The sequence below is a fragment of the Schistocerca cancellata genome, chromosome 8 (genome assembly GCF_023864275.1).
Source record: "Schistocerca cancellata isolate TAMUIC-IGC-003103 chromosome 8, iqSchCanc2.1, whole genome shotgun sequence".
Lineage (NCBI taxonomy): Eukaryota > Metazoa > Arthropoda > Insecta > Orthoptera > Acrididae > Schistocerca > Schistocerca cancellata.
Genome location: NC_064633.1, coordinates 109,500,950 through 109,524,996, shown reverse-complemented (window position 1 = coordinate 109,524,996; position 24,047 = coordinate 109,500,950). Strand labels below are relative to the sequence as shown.

General features: G+C 45.7%; 1 protein-coding gene across 1 annotated transcript in view; it reads right to left on the bottom strand.

Annotated features, from left to right (window-relative positions):
* Positions 1–24,047, bottom strand: part of LOC126095044 (DNA-directed RNA polymerase III subunit RPC7) — a 61,045-nt gene that overhangs the window by 10,228 nt on the left and 26,770 nt on the right. The window contains exon 4 of the mRNA XM_049909718.1: positions 12,477–12,767. Coding sequence (XP_049765675.1) covers positions 12,477–12,767 — 291 coding nt within the window. The remainder of the gene's footprint in view (positions 1–12,476; positions 12,768–24,047) is intronic.

The following is a 24,047-nucleotide window of genomic DNA, read 5'->3' as shown; positions in this document are numbered from 1 at the left end:
GGCACGTGGGAGGACCAAGAAAGTTTCCTATCGAGCATGAGCCCCACAAATTTCACAGTTTCAGTGAGCAGAAGAGCAACAGGCCCAAGATGCAAAGACGGTGGAAGAAACCAATTGCTCCACCAGAAATTCATACAAACAGTTTTGTCAGTGAAAATGTGAAAGCCATTGTCAATGTTCCTGGAGTAAAGACGATCGGGACATTGCTGAAGACACCACTCAAGGAGAGAAGTCCGTGGAGAACTGCAATAGATTGCAAAATCATCAACGAAAAGGAAGCTGGAGATGCCCAAGAGAGACAGGCCATAATATGGTTAATGGCAATAGCAAAGAGGATGACACCCAGGATGGAACGCCAAGGCACACTATTTTCTTCGATAAAGGTGTCCAACAAGGCAGAACCCACTTGTACCTTGAAAATTCAGTTATTTAAAAATTGCCGAAGTAAACAGAGCTTGTGACCTCGGGTGCTCCACATGTAGAGAGCACGGAGGATACTGATCGTCCAGCAGATGTCGTAGGCTTTCTCCAAATCAAAAAACATGACCACAATCTGGTATTTCCATAGAAAACCATTCATAATAAAGTGAATAAAATGAAGAGATGGTCAATTGTAGAACGGCATGCTTGAAATCCACATTGTGCATTGGTTGACAAATGGTGAGACCAGCTGGGCATGAATCATATGTCCCATCCCCTTGCAAATACAGCTGGTGAGAGCACTGGGACAATAACTGGAAGGAAGGTATTTGTCTTTTTTGGGCTTAGGCATGGTTATGACTGTCTTCAAGCCAGCATCTGGGAAACATGCCCTCTGCCCAGATGCAACTTTACATGTGAAGGAGGTACTTGCCCACAAAAGAAAGGTTCTGCAACATCTGAATGTGAACATCATCTGGCCCTAGGACAGAGAATGGGGGTAAAGTGAGGGCATTATCTAGCTCCCTCATAGTAAAGGCGGCTTTGTAGCACTCACAATTCTGAGAAGAGAAAGGTATCGCCCGAGCCTTCTCCACTCATTTCCGATGGAGGAAGGCAGGGTGATAGTGGGTGGAGCTAAAAATCTCCACAAACAAGCAGCCCAAGGTGTTGGAGGTTGCAACAGGATCAACTATGACACTGTTTGCTATGGTCCGCCTGGAAATTGGTCCCAGAGAGCCATCGGAGGTTGCTCCACACAACGGAAGAGGGTGTGAAGCTGTTACAAAAACTAGTAAAGGAAATCCAGCTAGTTATTTTGCTATCCCAAAAAGCACGACGACACTGTGCATGGAAGCGTTTATAATGAATGCAGTGTGCATCATAGGTTGACTGTTAAAAACAAAGAGCACGTCTCTACATGTGAACTGGGTCGCAGCACACCTCAGTCCGTCAAGGCATCAGGAAACGGCACAGTAAAGAGGAATAGGAGGAATGGAACATTCTGCGTCGGTAAGCATAACATTTGTAAGATATTCTACTGTGGTGTGCGTACTGTAAGACCTTCGGTACACACACCATCAGATTATTTGACTTGTCACTCTAACGAAGTAGGCGAGTGTCAGCAATATGTCTCGTGGTCTTATCGTGGCGTGTTTATCTTCTGCCGTTAGGTCAGATGATAGAAATGCCACTTGCACGCTTAGAGTAGCAGATTGATGGTGACCAGCTTTAAACAGAACTTGATTAATCTTCACACACATTTATTAAAATAATAACAATCATAAACCTTACTGAACTTGGTTCTGGATGCTATTTACAATTGACAATCTGAAGTTCCTTTGGTCTTGGTACGTTAATCTTATTCTCACATAACTCTGATACTTGACAAAGTGTCTATACATTTTCTTCATGGCTATGTACAGGAATATGATAATCTTATTAGGCGCAGACTGAAACTTGACTATAGACTAATGCAGACTGACTAATCAGAGGTCTGTACACTCGTTATAATACCTCGAGCGTTCAGGTATCACTGCGCGAGTGTGATCCGCGAGGAGAAAAGGTTCTACGTTAGCAGCAATCTCATTGGCTGCGTGACATATTAATACGTGGATTGGCGAAAGCAGAAGTTGGTTCGTCTCTAAGACAGCACCATCTCGTAGTGCGGAGACGGACGAGCGCTGCGCCTGCGCTGTTGTGTTTAGCGGGGCGCGCTCTACTGGGAAAGTTGTGTACGCACTGACTACGCGGAACTATGTACACAACATCTACCTGGTCATCAAAACTGGGGAAATGTTTGTTGAAGGTCGCCAGGGCGGAGTAAAGCCTCCTATCAACCTTAGAAAGCTACAATTTGGATGTGCAGCTAGGTATGGTACGAGTCAGCAAACAGATAACACACAGGAAATGGTCGCTCAAGTACGTGCTAGAGAATGGACCACTTGAGATGACAGGTGCTCCTGCATGAAGGGAGATGAGGTTAAGCTGACAGATCAGTCAAGAGGGCACCTGTCTGACAGGTTCTGGAAGAGCCCCAAAGGGGATGGTGCGTATTAAAGTCACCAAGTAGCAGCAACGGGTGAGGGAGTTGCCAATAAGCTTGAGGAAGTCTGCAGTGGTGACATTGAATGACGGAGGGATGTAAATGGTACAAAGGGAGAAGATCAAGTGAGAAAGGAAAATGCAAACTGCAATAGCTTGAAGCCGGATAGTCAGGAAGATGGGTTGACTATGTATGTTATCCCTGGTGAGCAGCATGACTCCCAGTTGAGACGGAATGCCTTCCTCGGGAGGAAGGTCAAAGTGGACTGGGAAGAAATGCGAGAGGTCAAAGCAGTTGTGAGGATGCAATTTTGTTTCCTGGAGGCAAAAAAGAAGTAGACACTGTGATTCCAAGAGCAGCCGTAAGTCCCCTTCGTTGGATTGAAGGCTGCACTCATTCCAATGGAAGAGTCTCGTGACGAGGAAAGGGGAAGAGGGGAAAAAACGGAGTCACCTCGGCTGCTGGTGAGTACCCGCCTTCGAAGGCTGACTGCTACAGGGTGCAGAGGCTGGAGGATCCTGCTCCATGAGATCTACAGACATGTCAGCATTCTCCTTCTGTCTGTCTGTGGAGTCCAGAGCAGAAAAACGGTTGGCAGTGTGCACTGACAACAAGGAGGTCAGCTGGACAAAAGTATCACGCGGTGACACTGTCTAAGACTGCTTGACTTTGTTCGATTTCTTGGTGCCTTTGCAGTTGACAGAGGAAGACTCAGGTATTTGTTGGCTGCAGGGACGTAAGAAGTCTTTGCGGTAGTATTCCTTCTGTTCTTTTCAGCCTGACGGTTGTTTAGCAGGTGACCTCGCCCTGGGAGACAAAAGTTGGTGGCTTGTTACACTGCTGGAGGGGAGACAGTTATGCTACCATGAAACTAGGCGATTTTACAACAGCGGTGCAGAATCTGAGGTTGCTTGTCTGTGTGACCGTGTCCTTCATGGAGCGAAATGTAGCAAGAACAGTACTTTAAGTGCCATACAGTAGAACACAGGGCTTCTGACTATGCAACAACTTGCGACTGACCGGGTAAGACAGTTTTTCCTTTGCCCAGATCCGTTGGACAGCCCGCTCATCGAGATATATGGGACAATCTCGGGAAGAGGTGGTATGGTCACCATTGCAATTGATACAGCAGGGAGAGGGCCGTGGACAATCGCCCTCATGGACATCCCTACCACAGGTTACACATTTGGACGGGTGTCAACAGGATGTTCGAGTGTGGTTGAAACGATGACACTGCTAGCAGCGCATCGGATTCGGAATGTACAGTCAGATTGTCATAACCTCATAGCTAGCTTTGATCTCAGACTGAAGCACCACTCTATCAAAAGTGAGAAAAAAAAGTGTGTGTGGGTACTAAGGATGCACTACCATTTTCACCATCCGACGGACTGCAATGATACGCAGATCAGAAAGGCACGTTTGGTTTCCTGCCACGGTCAGATCATCAAGCAGATTATTGTAAGTAACACCATGGGAAGAATTCATCATTCAAGGGGGCCAGCAATTGCATCAACACCTTTCTGAATAATACACACATTTACTATAGCAAAGGACTGACCGTCTTCAGTACGTGAAACCACAAGGAACAGTTGTGCAGCTGTGACGTTTTTTGAATTGTTAGCCTAATTCTGTTTACATTTACTAGACACTGGCTATGGAGACGGCGGGACACTGGCTATGGAGACGACGGGACACTGGCTATGGAGACGACGGGACACTGGCTATGGAGACGACGGGACACTGGCTATGGAGACGACGGGACACTGGCTATGGAGACGACGGGACACTGGCTATGGAGACGACGGGACACTGGCTATGGAGACGACGGGACACTGGCTATGGAGACGACGGGACACTGGCTATGGAGACGACGGGACACTGGCTATGGAGACGACGGGACACTGGCTATGGAGACGACGGGACACTGGCTATGGAGACGACGGGACACTGGCTATGGAGACGACGGGACACTGGCTATGGAGACGACGAGACACTGGCTATGGAGACGACGAGACACTGGCTATGGAGACGACGAGACACTGGCTATGGAGACGACGAGACACTGGCTATGGAGACGACGAGACACTGGCTATGGAGACGACGAGACACTGGCTATGGAGACGACGAGACACTGGCTATGGAGACGACGAGACACTGGCTATGGAGACGACGAGACACTGGCTATGGAGACGACGAGACACTGGCTATGGAGACGACGAGACACTGGCTATGGAGACGACGAGACACTGGCTATGGAGACGACGAGACACTGGCTATGGAGACGACGAGACACTGGCTATGGAGACGACGAGACACTGGCTATGGAGACGACGAGACACTGGCTATGGAGACGACGAGACACTGGCTATGGAGACGACGAGACACTGGCTATGGAGACGACGAGACACTGGCTATGGAGACGACGAGACACTGGCTATGGAGACGACGAGACACTGGCTATGGAGACGACGAGACACTGGCTATGGAGACGACGAGACACTGGCTATGGAGACGACGAGACACTGGCTATGGAGACGACGAGACACTGGCTATGGAGACGACGAGACACTGGCTATGGAGACGACGAGACACTGGCTATGGAGACGACGAGACACTGGCTATGGAGACGACGAGACACTGGCTATGGAGACGACGAGACACTGGCTATGGAGACGACGAGACACTGGCTATGGAGACGACGAGACACTGGCTATGGAGATGATGATTGTCTCACTGCGAGAAAATCCCCCATGATTGTCAGCGACTCCGATGGTGCGCTCCTTAACTGGGGGCCGCTCTCAGGGGGGTGCACCCACCTTAGGTGATTGTTCACACCTCCTGAAAACCTAACAGAGGGACCAATCAGAAATTTGAGAAGGTAGCAGCTCATGCAGTCATCCCTCCTTGGCCTGGCCTGTACCAGGGGGTACGTGCGAATTCTACCTGTCAACCCAAGATTGGGAGTTACCCATTACCCAGTTACCTATTATGCATCATATGCGTGGGCTGGCCTTTAAGAGTGCCCAGGGAGGAAGAAGAAGAGGAATCTCAAATACCAAAGCTGAGGGAGGATAGGACAAGGGGAACGAAGAAAGAAAAAAGGAACGAATAACAATGGAGAGACTGTACTAGTATTGACCACTGAAAATGCAGAACATATTTCCAAAAACATCCCAAGCATTTTCCCCATGGGAAGGGGGAGAATAGCAAGAGGATAGACATGCAGCACGAAAGGGGAAAGATGCTGTGAAGGCTGGGGTCCCATGTTAGCCAAGCACGAACCCGTCAAACAACAGTGAGCCCACAGACGGGGGAGGGCTGGGAGAGTGGGGTAGAAGGGCAGAAGAACCTATGGAGGAGACAAAGTGTTCCCAACAAAGTACGAGAATCCTTTAGTGAGAACAGTATGAATGATGATAACAAAAAGAGAACAGTAAGGATTAAGTTAACAGATAATTTTTGACCACGTATCTAGGTCAAGGCAGTTATGGATCTAGGTGAAAGGTTAAGACAATAAGTGTGGTCTGACAACTGAATCAGATACACTGATGCCCACAGTTGGGGGAAAAAAGAGGCAAAAATTATGGATCAGTGTGTACAGCAGCAGAATGTCTGAAGGTGTCGACGGCATCACATCAAAGCACTGATCACCATTGCCTTCTTATATCACCCCTGAGTAAGGTGGAGAACTAAACTCCTGTCCAATTTTGTCCACAGTGTGAAGCGATGATTCGTATGAGAAAGTGAATAGAGATAAACGGATTAAATAATGAACGAAATGTGGCTAAGCAAAGCATATACATGTCAAAGTGAAACAACACTTTCACAAGGCCATATATCTGGGAGAGATTTAGATGCTTATTAAATGAGAGTTAAATATTTGTAATAGACAATAAAGGTTGGTTGGCTAATTGGCATACTTAATGGCAGAATGGAAACATAATTAGTAGAATTGGTGAAAAAGCTAGTCTCTGCAGAAAAGTTCATTAATTACAATGTTAGTGATAGGAAGAGTGGAGAAAAGATTCCCAGCTAATAGCATCAATGATCAGAAATATGGTTTATGTTTTTCTTTAAGTCATTGAAAGTTTAAAAACAATGGAGGCTAAGTGAGATACGGCATTGTACTACCATAACACAGTGTACACTCCAGTCACAAATTCAACCAATTAAACATACTCATTATGGAAAGTAATTAACTGGTAAACATCTTCATTGAAGCAATATTTTTTACACTAAGAATGGTGACAACAGCATAAAGATCAGAGTGTATTTAGTGGGGATATTTGTGTTTTAATCCAGCAGGCCTATCAAATTATTCAGGGATGTGAGGATACAAGTGGGCCACATGGCATGTGTGGGAGGCAGCTGCAGTTAGTGGGCCCCAATATCACCAGTTAACATGGAGTAGAGCCAGTGGGGTCTTGAAAGGGAAGGAGTACACGCAGTGATACTGAGAAAGAACTGAAGGTAAAACTTAAGACATAGTTTATGGGGATGAACGGACACCTTTTCACTTCAGTTCTGTTGACAAGGTCATCAGTATTTATTAATGCAAGATTCACAGTTTGTCTCCAGGCCGGAAAACAGCAGACAATAATATAATGAGAAGCAGAGATAATATTCAGTAAACAATAGTGTTTGACATTGCTGCCAATAAGCAGTGTGAGAAGCGGCATGAAGCACCATTGTTAGAGCACATGTGGCTCAGAGTTTGGATGGGATGAGAGTGTCGTTCCACTGGGATTGCACAGTAAGTGTCCTAAACTACACACAGTGCTAGTAACATTGTCCAAGTAAAGTCACACAAACAGTGAACTTTATGACTGTGTTTTAAGTACACTGAAGTGCCAAAAAGACTGGTATAGGCATGCATATTCAAATACAGTTATATACAAACAGGCAGAATATGGCACTGTGGTCGGCAATGCCTACATAAGACAAGAGTCTGGCACAGTTGTTAGATCGGTTACTACTGCTACAACAGCAGTTTATCAAGATTTACTTAGTGAGTCTGAACATGGTGTTAAAGTCGGTGCACGAGGAATGAGACACAGCATCTCCGAAAATGCAATGAAGTGGGGATTTTCCTGTACATCAATTCCACGAGTGTACTGTGAATATAAGGAATCCGGTAAAAACCATCAAATTTCCAACATCCCTTCGGCTGCAAAAAGATACTGCAAGAATGAGACTAAAGACAACTGAAGAGAATCGTTCAACGTGACGGAAGTGCAACCTTCCGCAAACTGCTGCAGATTTCAATGCTGTGCCATCACCAAGTGTCTGCATGCAAACAATTCAAAGAAACATCATTGATATGGGCTTTCGGACCCGAAGGCTCACTTGTGTACCCTTGATGACTGCACAACACAAAGCTTTACATCTTGCCTGGACCCGTCAACATGGACATTGGACTGTTGATGGAAACACATTGCCTGGTCGGACAAGTCTCTCAAATTGTATCGAGCAGATGGATGTGCAGGTATGGATACAACCTCATGAATCCATGGCCCTGCATGTCAGCAGGGGACTGCTCAAGCTGGTGGAGCCCCTGTAATGGTGTGGGATGTATGCAGTTAGACACCTGATACATCTAGATATGACTAACAAATACATAACCATCCTGTCTGATCACCGGGATTGATTCATGTCCATTGTGCATTCTGAAAGACTTGGGCAATTCCAGCGGGACAATGCGTCACCCTACATGTCCAGAATTGTTACAAAGTCGCTCCAGGAACACTCTTCAGAGTTTAAACAGTTCCGCTGGCCACCAAACTCCCCAGACATGATATTATTGAGCATATCTCTGATTTCTTGCAACATGCTGTTCAAAAGAGATCTCCAGTCCCCCATAGTCTTACGGATTTATGGACAGCCCTGCAGGATTTGTGGTGTCAGTTCCCTCCAGCACTACTTCACACGTTAGTCGAATCCATGCCATGTCATGCTGCGGTACTTCTGCTTGCTCGTGGGGCCCCTGCACAATATTAGGCAGGTATACCAGTTTCTTTGGCTCTTCAGTGTATATTTCAGCTGGTCACAAACTGTCAATTCTTAGAAGCAAATGTTAATAAACAAAGCTTATGGCATGTGTGATGCGTTTATCCCGGGTGTGAAGGTACGTGAGTGTGGTAAACTGGCAAGCTGTTAATTACCTACGTGTTGTGATACCGTTGTCGCCGATGATCCTTTGATTGCTATTCACAGTCTGTGGGATTTACTGACTTGGGGAATGCCAAATTATGTATTTGCAGGTTTCCTAACTATCCTGGTGAGATGGGAAAAGTCCCATGTGGCAAAACGTTTTAAAAGCACTCCCCTACGTAATTAGCTGTTTTTGTAGATTCAGAATACAGATGTAGGTGCAGAACTGTGCCTGATCAATAATTCACAGAAAAAGGATACCAGCAGTGGTAATTATTCCTTAAAATTTTATTATTTAAGCAACTAGTTTAAACATTTAATTAATGTCATCTTCAGGCTGTTATTTGAAAAATGAATGCAGACATCCAAACACTGGCGCACAGAGAATTTGTACCATATACAATGAACTTGATACCATCCACTTCTATTAATTTAATATGTTCACTCCAAACACAGAACTATGTGCAGAGAGATGTGTAGTGGCATTTATAAAACAGGAACTTACGTGTGTGAGGTTTCTTGTGTGGCCTTTGTACCTCGAGCAGCGGCACACACACATTGGAGCACCAGCTTTGATCTTGTTTTATCTAATTTCAAATGTGCATCCTTATTTTGAGGACACTGAGCTTCTGAAATATAGTTCACTTCTACCATGGCAGAATTCAGATGTTGGAGCACAGCATACTGATAACTGCCCTAAAGATAAGGTCCGGTGAGGGTCACAGGTTGGAGAAGTGTGGCTGGTTTGAGGTTGCAGTACTTTGTTAGATTCATAATAAAAAGTAACCTGGCCGAGAGAGTATCACAAATGTTAAACTGACACTTTCCACACGATAATGTTCACCCCAATATCATCCACAGTGGGTCGTTGGCTCACTGGTGAACTGGCAGACTATGGATACAAAGGTTTCGGGAAGGATAGCCAGTCAGTCCTGGAATATTTGTGTGTCACTTATCACTACTTTCACCTCTAGCAACTCCTGCCTACATGAAAAATGGTGAGATGCACTATGGTTCAGAGTCTAGGTTAAACAATAAGTCCCACTATAACAGGCTGTGTAGGTCAGAGGAATGTAACCTCTGACAGGATCGTGTCTAGCAGAGTACTGTGGTGTTCGGATCGATCTTTGGGTTAATGACAGCTCTATCTATCTGTTCGGCATGGAACTGATTTTGAAGCAGTGTCAAATTGTAATAAGCAACTGAATTTTTGCTTATAACCTCCTTAGACATCCTGATGAAGATTATTATTGTCGTTGAAAGTATGCCTTTTTATTCTGATTTGACACGGCAAGACTATTAAGAATGTCTTATACAAGAATGCTGCATGAGAACTACGTTTGCATATGTCACCTAACATTCTACCACTGTTTTCTCTTTTTGGCGACAATGCATGCATTTGAGATGCGTATTGTTGTACTATTTTCTGAAGCAATATACCACACAATTTTTAAAATCTTTGCTTAATTATAATGTTAAAGGTGTTGAAATTTGTATTAAGGTTAGCCACAAAATGCAATTGATTATTATGGTTCCAAATCCAGTTTTTGTGTGTTGCACATATGTTTCTCTAGGCAGAACAGTCAATATAACGTTTCACTCTTTCTCAGAAGCCTGCCTGTGCATAAAATGCTATTCTTGAGGAGAGGAAGATGCAATGGATATATGAAGCTAATGTAGAATCAGATGAATATTCTGGTGAAGAAGATGGGGATGGAAAAATAGAAAATCTTGGACCAAGGCAACTTCATGCTGGTCCAGAAGTGGTACTGACCTACAAAAACAGGTTAGGTGATGAACCTGAGACAGATTGCTCTAGGTGGTGAACCTGAGACTGCTGCTCACATGATGATAAACCACGAAATGTCATTTCAGATGAAATAGAAAAGCTACAGATCTCAAAAACTTAATAAGAGATTGGAGGATCTGCAAAGTGATAACGCTTTATTTCCTGAGAATGATCACAGTAAATACAGAAGCTTGTCTCCAGTGCTTTGCTTTGAACTGTTTTAGAACGATGAAATAATTAAATTTCTCAGTACCGAATCTACAAAATACGCTTTGTTCAAGAACTGCCCAGTTACCAAAACAACACAATAGGAGATAAAATGTTTTCTAGGAATTCTAATTCTCTTGGGCTATAGCCCTCTACGTAGCAGGAGATGTTACTGGGATTCAGGGTTGGTCATGAGAAATGAAATGGTGCACAAGATGATGAGAAGAGACAGATTTGAAACAATGATGAGATTCATTCACTCATGTCCTAACACAAAAATTAATGCAAATAATAAAATGTGAAAACTTTGTCCATTAACAGATATGTTAAGAAAAGTTACAGCCTGAGCAAGATTTGTATTATAATGTGAGCATGATACAGTATTTTGGCAGGTATGGATGCAAACAATTTCTCAAAGTTCCAGGAATTCAGCCAGGTGACACAGAAATTCCCAGAAGTTATTTGAAAGTTGTATACACCAGGAGAAACTCAGGTCTCACAATTTCTCAAAGGCAAACCCATTAGATTTGGGTACAAAGCACAGTGCCTAAACACAAACATGGGTTATCTATCGGATTTTTAAATACACCAAGGAACTGATCCACAATGGAATGAAGTGTCTGAGAAGGCATTTGGAAAATGTGTTGTACCTCTGGTTCAAATGATTGATTTACATGCTGATAAAAGTCCTACAGGTTTTATTTTGACAATCTGTTTACATAGCCAACATTGTTGGTTCACCTAAAAGAACGAGATTATGGTGCAACTGGCACTATTAGTGAGAATTTTCTGCCTAAAGAATGTCAACTTATACCCTCTAAGACAATGTCCAAAAGGAATAAGACATGAGATTATGATTACAAGAGCTGCACGGAAAGTGGAATGATGATTACCAGATGGCTAGATATTTCTGCTGTAACAATCGTTTCAACTAGCTATGCGATCAATCCAGTGAGCTCTGAGCTGATATGCCAGACAAGAGAAGAAAAAAGTAATTGTACTCCAAGCATATGTTATTGGAGAATACAACAAAAATATGGGGAGAACTGACCAAATGCACAAAAATATACCATTATATAGAGTGAGCATCAGAGGAAAGAAATAGTGGTAGCCAATTTTTATGTGGCTACTGGATACGTCTGTACATAATGTGTGGCTTCTCTACAAAAAGGCAGCTATGAATATGCCACAACTGTAATTTCAGTGTTATAATGTGAAATGTTACCTGACTTCCAATGCAGCAATCCCTACAGGCCCTGATCACCCTGCAGGTAACCCATATCAAGGCAGAGTGCTGTTTGACATCAGAAATAATTAAAGAGGTCATTTGGTAAATATGATGCCACAGAAAAAAAGGACAACACTGCACTACAGAAAACTACAAAGGAACTCCAAGAACAATGAGCTGCAAATGTGATGATGGTTTGTGCATAGTGTGTGTTGCACCATACCACAGAAAATGAATGCTGTTGCCTTCATATAATGTAAATGACAGACACTGCTTTATTTTATTTAATGTCATCTATTTCACTTAAAATGTATGATCTACCTAGCATGACATATGTTACACTCTCTTTTGCTTAAATTGTTACTTACTTTTTTGTTTAGCTTCTTGTAGTAGTTTCATTAATTACAATGAACAACTAAATGTCTGATTTATAAAATTCAGAAGTGAAAACTAATTCAGGCAGAAGTGGGTTAATCTTAATAAGAAGTACTGAGATACCAAATCTTAATAATACTCACTAATACCTCCCTCCCACTTGTGTCAAATAGAAACATCAGACTCTGAGAGAGGGGGAAAAAGAGACTGTGTGTCAGATTAGCAAGTGACAGTCATTCTTTATAATAAATCGAATAACTTACCTGGTAGTTATGTCGACAGCCTTTGACGCTGCTGAAGTAGCATTTGATTTCTTCGCCTTTTCTCGTTTTGCTTTGTCTTTTACGACAGGCCTCAGTTCCAAGGGAAGGTGAGAAGTGGGAAAAGTAAGCGGCTGCTGCTTCGACTTGCTTGACACAGCTGCTTGGTAACGATCCGAGTAGCGCTCTATGTCAGAGCGAACTGTCTGTGCCACAAGGTATGCAGGAGAGTCGTGCAAGCATTCGATGAAATCTCTCCGCAATTCCACACAGTACTCATCTTCTGGAGAGCGTCTGACAAAAAATTGTCTCATTTAACAGAATTGTATTATATGCCAGAAAATTCTGTCAATATGTGTATATGTTAGCACTGGCACTGATGCAGCAGTTAAACTACAAAAGAATGCCGAGGTTCTCACTGAAAAACTAAGCTATATGCTCCTACTGAAAAATTGAAAGTAAATAAATTACAGTTCAGTTGCTTCAAACAATAAAAAATCCATCACAAAATAATAACAATATGAAAAGAAGAGGTATTTACCAGGAGACAGTCATACTGAAAGAAGACTGTTAGATATTATAAGTTGGCGAACAAGAGTCCACCTCCAGATATGGGGGGAGGGGGGAGGGGGGAGACGGACCACCACAAACAAAAAGAAGACAGAGGCCATGTGCTTGCAAATTGTGCATGAAAGAATGTGAATTTTTTTACACAGTCTGCTTTCAGTGTGCCTGCCTGCAGCTCAACTATGTGGTGAGTAGCAGTTTATTCTGTATCATATTACAGTTCAAGTGTTTGATCCACTTTCTATTGCACTACAGAAGACCAAGGCCATTACTAAAATAACTTGACAGAAATATGGTTAAAAATTATGCTTGCAATTTATGAGCTAAAATTCGTAACTAAAATCTGATACATACTACATTCCCATTCACACATCCACACAGAAGGATACTGTATGCAAAACTGTAAAATTCTCTCAAAGGACATGTTACAAAATTCTTTGTTAAAATACAAGGAAATTATAATACAGCAGCTAAAATAATGTGTGATCACACACTGGTAAATCCTCTCACTGAAGGAAGAAGCCATGCATCACAGTATGATTTAATCAGAAGCCAGTTAACATGCCCCTGTTGCCAGAAGACCTCCAGAGCCATACCACTGGCTTCCCCAACTGCAGCTTATTGTGCCTGAAGCCTATACAGATTGCCCAACTACTGTAATAATTATCTCAATTTATACATTAACATATTTTCCCATACTGTTTGAGTATAATTCGTTGTGGCCTACGTGGCAAGTAAGCTAGCCGCTTTGGCAGGGGGCGTGTGTTCCCACAAAATGCAAACTGCTTACAATCTGCCCTCTGGGTACCCATAGTGTTGGTTGGTTGGTTGGTTGGTTTGGGGGGGATTAAAGGGACCAGACTGCGACGGTCATCGGTCCCTTTTTCCAAAAAAAAAAAGTAAAACCACCCAAAGAGAATAAAAAACGAACAACAGGAAAGACGTCAGACGACACGGGACAAGAAATACTCCTACAGAGATCAGACGAAACAAATTAAAATCACACAGAGTGTGACAGTGGTTGGCCGACCATAGAGATAAAAAGGAAAAGCCAACCACCGAGAACACATTAAAAACTCAGCGTAAAATCGTAGGCCAATGGCCAGAATCAACACAAAAGAACAGAACAAACACTCAGAGTAAATAATAAAAACCCCCTGCCCGAATAAAACGGAAAACTAAGGCAGCCATACCAGGGTCATCACATAAGAGGGCAGGGAGCGTATCAGGCAGCGCAAATGTCTGCCTGACCACAGCTAAAAGGGGGCAGGCCAACAAAATGTGGGCCACTGTCAAAGCCGCCCCGCAGCGACATACAGGAGGGTCCTCCCGGCGCAGTAAATAACTGTGTGTCAGATGGGAGTGGCCAATGCGGAGCCGACAAAGGACGACAGAGTCCCTGCGGTTGGCTCGCAGGGATGACCGCCACACAGTCGTCGTCTCCTTGATGGCACGGAGTTTATTGGGCATGATCCGATTGCGCCATTCAGCGTCCCAAAGCGCAAAAACTTTTCGGCGGAGGACTGCCCGCAAATCAGTCTCTGGGAGGCCAACGTCCAGAGACTGTTTACTCGTGGCCTCTTTCGCCAGGCGGTCAGCATGTTCATTGCCCGGGATACCGACATGACCGGGGGTCCACACAAAGACCACAGAGCGGCCGCAACGCGCAAGAGTATGCAGGGACTCATGGATAGCCATCACCAGACGAGAACGAGGAAAACACTGGTCGAGAGCTCGTAAACCGCTCAGGGAATCGCTACAGATAACGAAGGACTCACCTGAGCAGGAGCGGATATACTCTAGGGCACGAAAGATGGCGACTAGCTCAGCAGTGTAAACGCTGCAGCCAGCCGCCAAGGACCGTTGTTCGGAATGGTCCCCTAGAGTTAGCGCATACCCGACACGACCAGCAACCATCGAACCGTCGGTGTAAACAATTCCAGAGCCCAGATACGTGGCCAGGATGGAATAAAAGCGGCGGCGGAAGGCCTCTGGAGGGACCGAGTCCTTCGAGCCCTGTGCCAAGTCGAGCCGAAGGCAAGGGCGAGGAACACACCACGGGGGTGTACGCAGAGGCGCCCGGAAAGGAGGTGGAACTGGGAAAAACCCAAGCCCGCAGAGAAGCTCCTTGATGCGTACGGCGATCGGACAACCCGACCGGGGCCGACGGTCTGGCAGATGGACGACTGACTGCGGGAAGAGGACACGATAATTTGGATGCCCGGGCAAGCTAAAAACATGGGCAGCATAAGCGGCCAGCAAACGTTGGCGTCGGAACCGCAGTGGAGGTACACCTGCCTCCACTAGGACGCTGTCCACAGGGCTGGTGCGGAAAGCACCAGTGGCAAGGCGTATCCCGCTGTGGAGAATTGGGTCCAGCACCCGCAACGCAGATGGGGATGCTGAGCCATAAGCTAGGCACCCATAATCCAGGCGAGACTGGATTAACGCCTGGTAGAGCCGCAACAGGGTAGATCGGTCGGCGCCCCAGCGGGTGTGGCTCAAACAATGCAGGGCGTTGAGATGCTGCCAACACGCTTGTTTAAGCTGCCGGATATGAGGCAGCCAAGTCAACCGGGCATCAAAAAGGACACCCAAAAACCTGTGGGTCTCCACCACAGCAAGAAGTTCGTCGGCAAGATAAAGCCGCGGCTCAGGATGGACCGTTCGGCGCCGGCAGAAATGCATAACGCGGGTCTTGGCAGCCGAAAACTGAAAACCACGCGCTACAGCCCAAGACTGCGCCTTGCGGATTGCGCCCTGTAGCTGACGTTCAGCTGCTGCAATGCTAATAGAACTATAGTAAAAACAGAAGTCGTCAGCATACAGGGAAGCGGAGACAGAATTTCCTACTGCCGCAGCGAGACCGTTTATGGCAATTAAAAACAGGCAGACACTGAGGACAGAGCCCTGGGGTACCCCGTTCTCCTGGACGAGGGAGGAACTATACGAGGCCGCGACTTGCACGCGGAAGGTACGATACGACAGAAAATTTCTGATAAAGATCGGCAGAGGGCCCCGAAGACCCCATCCATGAAGCGTAGAAAGGATGTGATGACGCCATGTCGTATCGTACGCCTTCCGCATGTCGAAAAAGACAGCGACCAGGTGCTGACGGCGGGCAAAGGCTGTACGGATGGCCGACTCAAGGCTCACCAGATTGTCGGTGGCGGAGCGGCCTTTACGGAACCCACCCTGAGACGGAGCCAGAAGGCCCCGAGACTCCAGCACCCAATTTAAGCGCCGGCTCACCATCCGTTCAAGCAACTTGCAAAGAACGTTGGTGAGACTAATGGGACGGTAGCTGTCTACCTCCAGAGGGTTCTTTCCAGGTTTCAAAATGGGGATGACAATACTTTCCCGCCATTGCGACGGAAACTCACCCTCGACCCAGAGACGGTTGTAAAGGTCGAGGAGGCGTCGCTTGCAGTCCACTGAAAGGTGTTGCAGCATCTGACAGTGGATGCGATCTGGCCTGGGAGCAGTATCAGGGCAAGCGGCAAGGGCACTCTGAAATTCCCACTCACTGAATGGAGCGTTGTAGGGTTCAGAAGCGTTGGTGCGAAAAGAAAGGCTCCGACGTTCCATCCGCTCTTTAATGGAGCGGAAGGCCTGGGGGTAATTCGCAGAAGCGGAACTCATAGCAAAATGCTCTGCTAAGCGGTTTGCAATGACGTCGGAGTCAGTACAAACTGCTCCATTCAGTGAGAGCGCAGGGACGCTGGCAGGGGTCCGATAGCCAAAGACCCGTCGAATCTTGGCCCAGACCTGCGATGGAGTGACATGGAGTCCAATGGTGGACACATACCGCTCCCAGCACTCCTTCTTGCCTTGGCGGATAAGGAGGCGGGCCCGCGCACGCAGCCGTTTGAAGGCGATAAGGTGGTCCATGGAGGGATGTCGCTTGTGACGCTGATCTTTAATCGCTTCAGCGATCTCAGGCGACCACCAAGGCACAGCCCTCCGCCGAGGGGACCCAGAAGAACGGGGAATGGCAGATTCGGCGGCAGTGACGATGCCGGCGGTGACCGATGTAACCACCGCATCAATGGCATCAGTTGAGAGAGGCTCAATAGCGGCAGTGGAGGAGAACAAGTCCCAGTCAGCCTTATTCATAGCCCATCTGCTAGGGCGCCCAGAAGAGTGACGCTGTGGTAGTGACAGAAAAATCGGAAAGTGGTCACTACCACACAGGTCGTCATGCACACTCCAGTGGACAGATGGTAAGAGGCTAGGGCTACAGATTGAAAGGTCAATGGCGGAGTAGGTGCCATGCGCCACACTGAAGTGTGTGGAGGCACCATCATTCAAAATCGAGAGATCGAGCTGCGACAATAAATGCTCAACGGCGGCGCCTCGACCTGTTGCCACTGACCCACCCCACAGAGGGTTATGGGCGTTAAAGTCGTCCAGTAATAAGAAAGGTGGCGGCAATTGGGCTATCAGCGCACCCAGGACATGCTGCGCGACATCACCCTCCGGTGGAAGGTAAAGACTGCAGACGGTAAGAGCCTGCGGCGTCCACACCCTAACAGCGACAGCCTCTAAAGCTGTTTGTAGAGGGACAGACTCGCTGTGAAGAGAGTTAAGGACACAGATGCAGACGCCACCAGACACCCTTTCATAAGCTGCTCGGTTCTTATAATAACCCCGATAGCCACGGAGGGCGGGGGTGCGCATTGCTGGAAACCAAGTTTCCTGCAGAGCAATGCAGAGGAAAGGGTGAAGGCTGATAAGTTGGCGGAGCTCAGCTAGATGGTGGAAGAAACCGCTGCAGTTCCACTGGAGGATGGTTTTGTCCATGGCTGAGAAAGGCGTGCCGGGACTGGGACGGCATATTACGCCGCTGGGTCACCTGCTGCCTCCGATTGAGCACCCGTGCTAGTGCTATTGCTATTCACGGCGTCTGAGGGACCGGCGAGATCGAGGTCCTCAGCGGACGCCAGAATCTCCACCTCGTCCTCAGACGCAGAGCGAGAAGGTTGCGATGGGGTGGCTACCACCGCGCGTTCCTTGGGCTTAGAGCTGCTCTTCTTTGATTTCTCACGCTGCTCCTTGGGTTTAACTGGCTGGGAAGGCTTCACCGATTCAGTCTCCGGGACTGAGGAGGATCGGGAAGCCCCTCGACCTGCAGATTGTGGGCACTTACGCCACTGTCGATCGTCAGCCTTCCCGCCGGTGGAAACCTGGGAAGGGAGGGACCCAAGGGACCCCTTGCGAGCGTGAGAAGCCGAAGAAGTTGGACACTTCTCCGGCTTAGAAGCGGGGACCGACGTACCCGATGGGGGGGATGGTGTTGCTCCTGAGGTAGGTGGCACAGGAGCAACCCGGTGGGTAGAGCCCCCCACTGGCAAGGGGGCAGGAGGAGTTGTACCACTCGTCGATCCGGCCGGAAGGCGCGAAACTGATGGGGCTAGCACAGGTGTTGTAGCAGCGGCGTAGGAAGTTGTCATTCGCACTGGATGTAATCGGTCGTATTTCCATTTGGCCTCAGTATAAGTCAGTCGGTCCAGGGTCTTATATTCCATGATTTTGCGCTCTTTCTGGAATATTCTGCAGTCTGGCGAGCAAGGTGAATGGTGCTCCCCGCAGTTGACGCAGATGGGAGGCGGGGCACATGGAGTATCGGGATGAGATGGGCGTCCGCAATCTCGACATGTGAGGCTGGAAGTGCAGCGGGAAGACATATGGCCGAACTTCCAGCACTTGAAGCACCGCATCGGGGGAGGGATATAGGGCTTGACGTCACATCGGTAGACCATCACCTTGACCTTTTCCGGTAACGTATCACCCTCGAAGGCCAAGATGAAGGCACCGGTAGCAACCTGATTGTCCCTCGGACCCCGATGAACGCGCCGGACGAAATGAACACCTCTACGTTCTAAGTTGGCGCGCAGCTCGTCATCAGACTGCAAAAGGAGGTCCCTATGGAAAATAACACCCTGGACCATATTTAAACTCTTATGTGGAGTTAAAGTAACGTTAACATCCCCCAACTTGTCACAAGCAAGTAACCTGCGTGACTGGGCGGAGGATGCCGTTTGTATCAGTACTGAGCCAGAGCGCATTTTAGACAAGCCCTCCACCTCCCCAAACTTGTCCTCTAAATGCTCGACGAAGAACTGAGGCTTTGTGGAGAGAAAAGACTCCCCATCAGCTCTCGTGCAAACTAAGAATCGGGGCGAATAACTGTTACCTCCATCCTGGGACTTACGCTCTTCCCACGGCGTGGCCAGGGAGGGGAACGTTTTCGGATCGTACTTCTGAGCATTAAATTGAGCCCGAGAACGCTTAGAGACTGCTGGCGGCTGGCCGCCAGCGAGAGATGATGTACCACGCTTCATTGCGGGTCATCCGCCCTGATGCCACCTACTCCGACCAAGGGCTCTCCCCACGGGCGCCACCCAGCCACAGCAAAGGCCACCTGGCAGGATGGCCGTTGCCGGGAGTCCTGATACCCCAGGAGGATAGGCATCTACTCCTTGGCATACGTGGGGAGTTAACGGCGCAGGCATCAGTAGAGCGATCCCTGTGTTGTCAGGGGGCTACAACCAAGAGGGTACATGGCGGCCCCACCACAACGGACTGGCTACCGTGCTGGATCTTAGGTGCAAAACTGTCCAAGGTCGCCGTCGCAGTTAAAAGAAACACTGCAGAGGGCAGCGTGGTAATCGCACCCAGGGACGTATCCCCGCCCTAAAGATCGAAAACGAGCAGGACACCATTGCAACGATGTGAAAGCCGGCTAAAGGTCTAATTGCACGACGGATACAGTGCACCATGTAAGGCGCCCTTCCCCAATTGGCTCGCTCTTCGGAATAATTTAGAAAGATGGAGGTCAAACCCGAGAGGGGACCATCACATACGGCCGAAACATGTGAGACTCCTTTTAGTCGCCTCTTACGACAGGCAGGAATACCGCGGGCCTATTCTAACCCCCGAACCCGCAGGGGGGGGGGGGGGGGGTACCCATAGTGTGTAGTCAATAGGATTGCAGGAGACAAATCATGTTCACTGCTGGCCGCCGTGAAAGTGTGTTGTCTCTGAGATACAAGCTCTCAATGGCATCGGTTACTGCCTGCTTATGAGGCATTTCATTCCTAATTCCATCACAGACTTCAGTTTTTGTGACATGCTCACTCTGTCCTGCCAGAACTGGCCAGTGTCTCTCTCACTAGCCTGCACACACCTGACAGCACTCTTTATAATGAATAAATTTCCTTCTTGTTCATAAAAATCTACATCTTATGATTTAACAACGTCTTAAGGTGTCCAAACTTTAAGTGTCACAACTAGGCTCTCTTTGAACTTGCACATATCTCTTCTAGTGCCAAATGACAGACCATCCCATACCTCAGTAGCAATGTGGCATTACACATCATGGCATAGTATTTTCCACACCAGATCCTTGTGTCATCTTCAGGAAATAACACTAAGCACCCAACAGAGTGCCATTCCTTGAACATCAGTTTACATAACAACATAGTTGCAGTCATACCAAACAATTTTGTAACACACTGGCTTTGAAACACGACCCAGTGTACCCTGAAGAAATAGTTCTTGGCCTTGTCAATCACAATTTTGTCTTCCATCTGAAGTTAGAAACATGGTCTGCCTCAAGAGCCATTAGGTCTCAAATGAATATTACTCATGGTTACCGGTAGTTCACAAATACTCCTTCCAATGCTGACCAATTGAATGTAAACAACGGCATTGACTGTTGTGTCGAATGTAAGCTGTATGCATAACACAACATAAGGAGCTGCTGCCAGGTACGCGACAGGCCTTCAACTTAAACACAAAGACTAGGAATATGTAGACAGAAGAACATGCCTAATTCCCTCACAGTGAACAGTATTTGCAGTATTAAGCTCCAAGCAATAGCTGAGCCATAAGCCACATAGTGACACAAACACCCTACAGGTGTGACAACCAAGTAAGTTGATAGCTTGAAACATTTCATTTGTTAGTATGGGCATACTAAAAAGGTGAATAGTACAATTATAATTTTAAAAAATGTTTTCTCCAGTATTTTATGTGAACATTAAACTCTAGAAAAATTTACAGCTCCAGCCAGTTCCATAAAGTATACTCTGTGTCACTTCTTTTTCTCAAGCATTCAAGAATTATTTAAGCCAAGAGTCTTACTGATAACATATCAGTACTCACAAAACATTGTTACTTTACACAGAATAGTGTTCTAGTGGCCAAAACCAGCTGTAATAAAAAAATATATGTTATTCATTAAAATTAGCCTAATCTCATTTTTCAGATGAAAATTTAAAACCAATAAAATCTCTCCACTCCATTCATCTTTACTGTCAGTCACAACTGACTAGCAATCACTGGGAGGATGACCTGAATACGACCAAGTCATCTAAAAAGAATGGACCTTAACACAAGATGGAACTGAGTGTGTAAGAACATTGATATCAATTACAAATAGTCATGTTTAAAACACTTCCACGAGTGGCCTCGTTCTCTCAGTCTCATTTCTGCTGATTATGTCTGGTCAAGCAAGATAGCTTGAAGGTGGGTAGATGCTGCACCGACTGTCGACAAACTAGGTCTATTTATTATCAAACAAGCCTTGGTAGCTGCACAGTTTTGCTGGATCACCGCCTGAAAGTGCTGAAGTTGGACTTATCCTTAAAATGAATAGCCAGAAGGTTCCTTTTAACGTTCAAAATTGGTAGTCCATCAATGATTAATCAGGTCTTTAATATCAGAAAGGTAGTGACCAGGCCTCTTACTGTCTCTAATTTTTACAAACAGGTAGGTAGTATGGACATATATAGAGCATAATAGTTCTTTTTTTACCAAATAATAAAAGAACAAGCAGTACGGACCCATAGTTGCTTCACTCACAATTAAGTAAAGAAGTCAGAGTTGTTGTTAGTGACTTTGTCTGAATGATCCAACACGTATTTTGACAGTCTACTGCTCGTCACTATAAAAAAAGTTCTGTCATCCCAGTTTGCACGAACAGAGAAGCAACTCAAAAGGTTCCCAAGTCTGCGCTGAACAAGACTAGCTATACCAAAGGCTATGAACAAAATAACTGAAAATGTCACAAGCTTGGGCCTTATGAAGACTCACTCCAGGGTATTACTGAACTTTATTAATTTATAATAGTTTACAAATTCCCTCCAGTCAAAAAGTTCATTTTTTATTGGCTGCTGATTTTTTCATATTTTGTTTATATATTATTTCTCATGAGCAGTATCTATCAGGGCATACAGTACTAATTTATGCCTACACAATGAGAATTCTGCATTGGTGACAACAGGCTCTATCTTGTATGTCAAAATTTAGTTATTGAAAATTTAGTGACTTTTAATTTATGACCCTTGCCCGTCAATACGAGTGTAACTGGATTCAGAAAAACCAGGTAATCAAAAGTATATCAACAGATCACAGAAATTTACAGTAATTTGGCTATAAATGGCACCAAAAGTTGGACCAGGTGAAATCTTTAATTAACAATATTTTTAAGCTAATTAAGTATGTAATTAATGTAAATACCCCCCACCCCCCTGTGAACCATAGACTTTGCCACTGGGGGTCTTACAGATAGCCATTCTGTAGATGCAATCACATCGGAGGGGTATCTGCTGAGAGCCCAGACAAATCTATGGTCCCTGAAGAGGAGCAGCAGCCTTATCAGTAGTTGAAAAGCTATAGCCTGGATGACTGGCTGATCTGGTCTAGTAACATCGACCAAAACTGCCTTGCTGTGATGGTAATGTGAACAGCTACAAGCAAGAGGAAACTACAGCTGTAACTTTTCCCGAGGGCTTGCAGCTCTACTGCATGGTTAGATGATGGCTTTCTTTTGGGTAAAATATCCCGGAGGTAAAATAGTCCCCCATTCAGACCTCTAGGCGGAGACTATGCAGGAGAATGTCATAATCAGGAAAAACAAAACTGGCATTCTATGTATCCGAACGCAGAATGTTAGACTGGGCAGGTAGGTTAGAAAACTTGAAAGAGGAAATTGATAGGTTGAAGTTAGATATAGTGGGAATTAGTCAAGTTCGGTGGCATGAGGAACAAGACTTCTGGTCAGATGAATACAAGGTTACAAATACAAAATCAAACAGGGGTAATGAAGGAGTAGGTTTAATAATGAATAAAAAACAGGAGCATGGGTAAGCTACTACGAACAGCATAGTGAATGCATTATCATAGCCCAAGACACAAGCCCACACCCACTCCAGTACTAGAAGTTCATATGCCAACCAGCTCTGCAGATGATGAAGAGAATGAAGAAACATATGAAGAGATAAGAGAAATTATTCTGTTGGTAAAGGAAACAATTTTATTATGATGGGGGACTGGAATCTGATAGTACGAAAAAGAAAAGGAAAAACTGTAGGTGAATATTGACTGGGTGAAATGAATGAAAGAAAAAGCCACCTGGTAGAACTTTGCATAGAGCATAATTTCATTGTCACTAACACATGGTTTCACAATCATGAAAGGAAATTATATGCATGGACAAGATCTGGAGACATCAGGTTTCAGGTTGATTACATAATGATAAGATACATTTTGGAACCAGATCTTAAATTGTAAGACATTTCCAGGGGCAGATGTGGACTCTGACCACAATTAATTGGTTATGAACTCTAGATTTAAAAAAAAAAAAAAGGTATAAAGGCATTGGGATCCAGATATGTTGAAAAAAACCAGAGGTTTTGTGAGTTTCAGAGGGTGCATTTGGCAACAATAAAACAGGGGAAAGGAATACAGTAGAAGACGAATGGGTAGCTTTAAGAGATGAATTAGTGAAGGCAGCAAAGAATCAAAGAGGTAAAAAAACAAGGCCTACTAGAAATCTGTGGATAACAATGGAGGTATGGAATTTAAATAATGAAAAGATAAAATATAAAAATGAAGCAGGCAAATGGGAGTACGAATTCGCATGAATGGACACAGGCAGACAGCGTTTGTTGGTAATGAGGATCACCCTGTGGTTAAACATGCCTTGGTGCACGGCCAGCA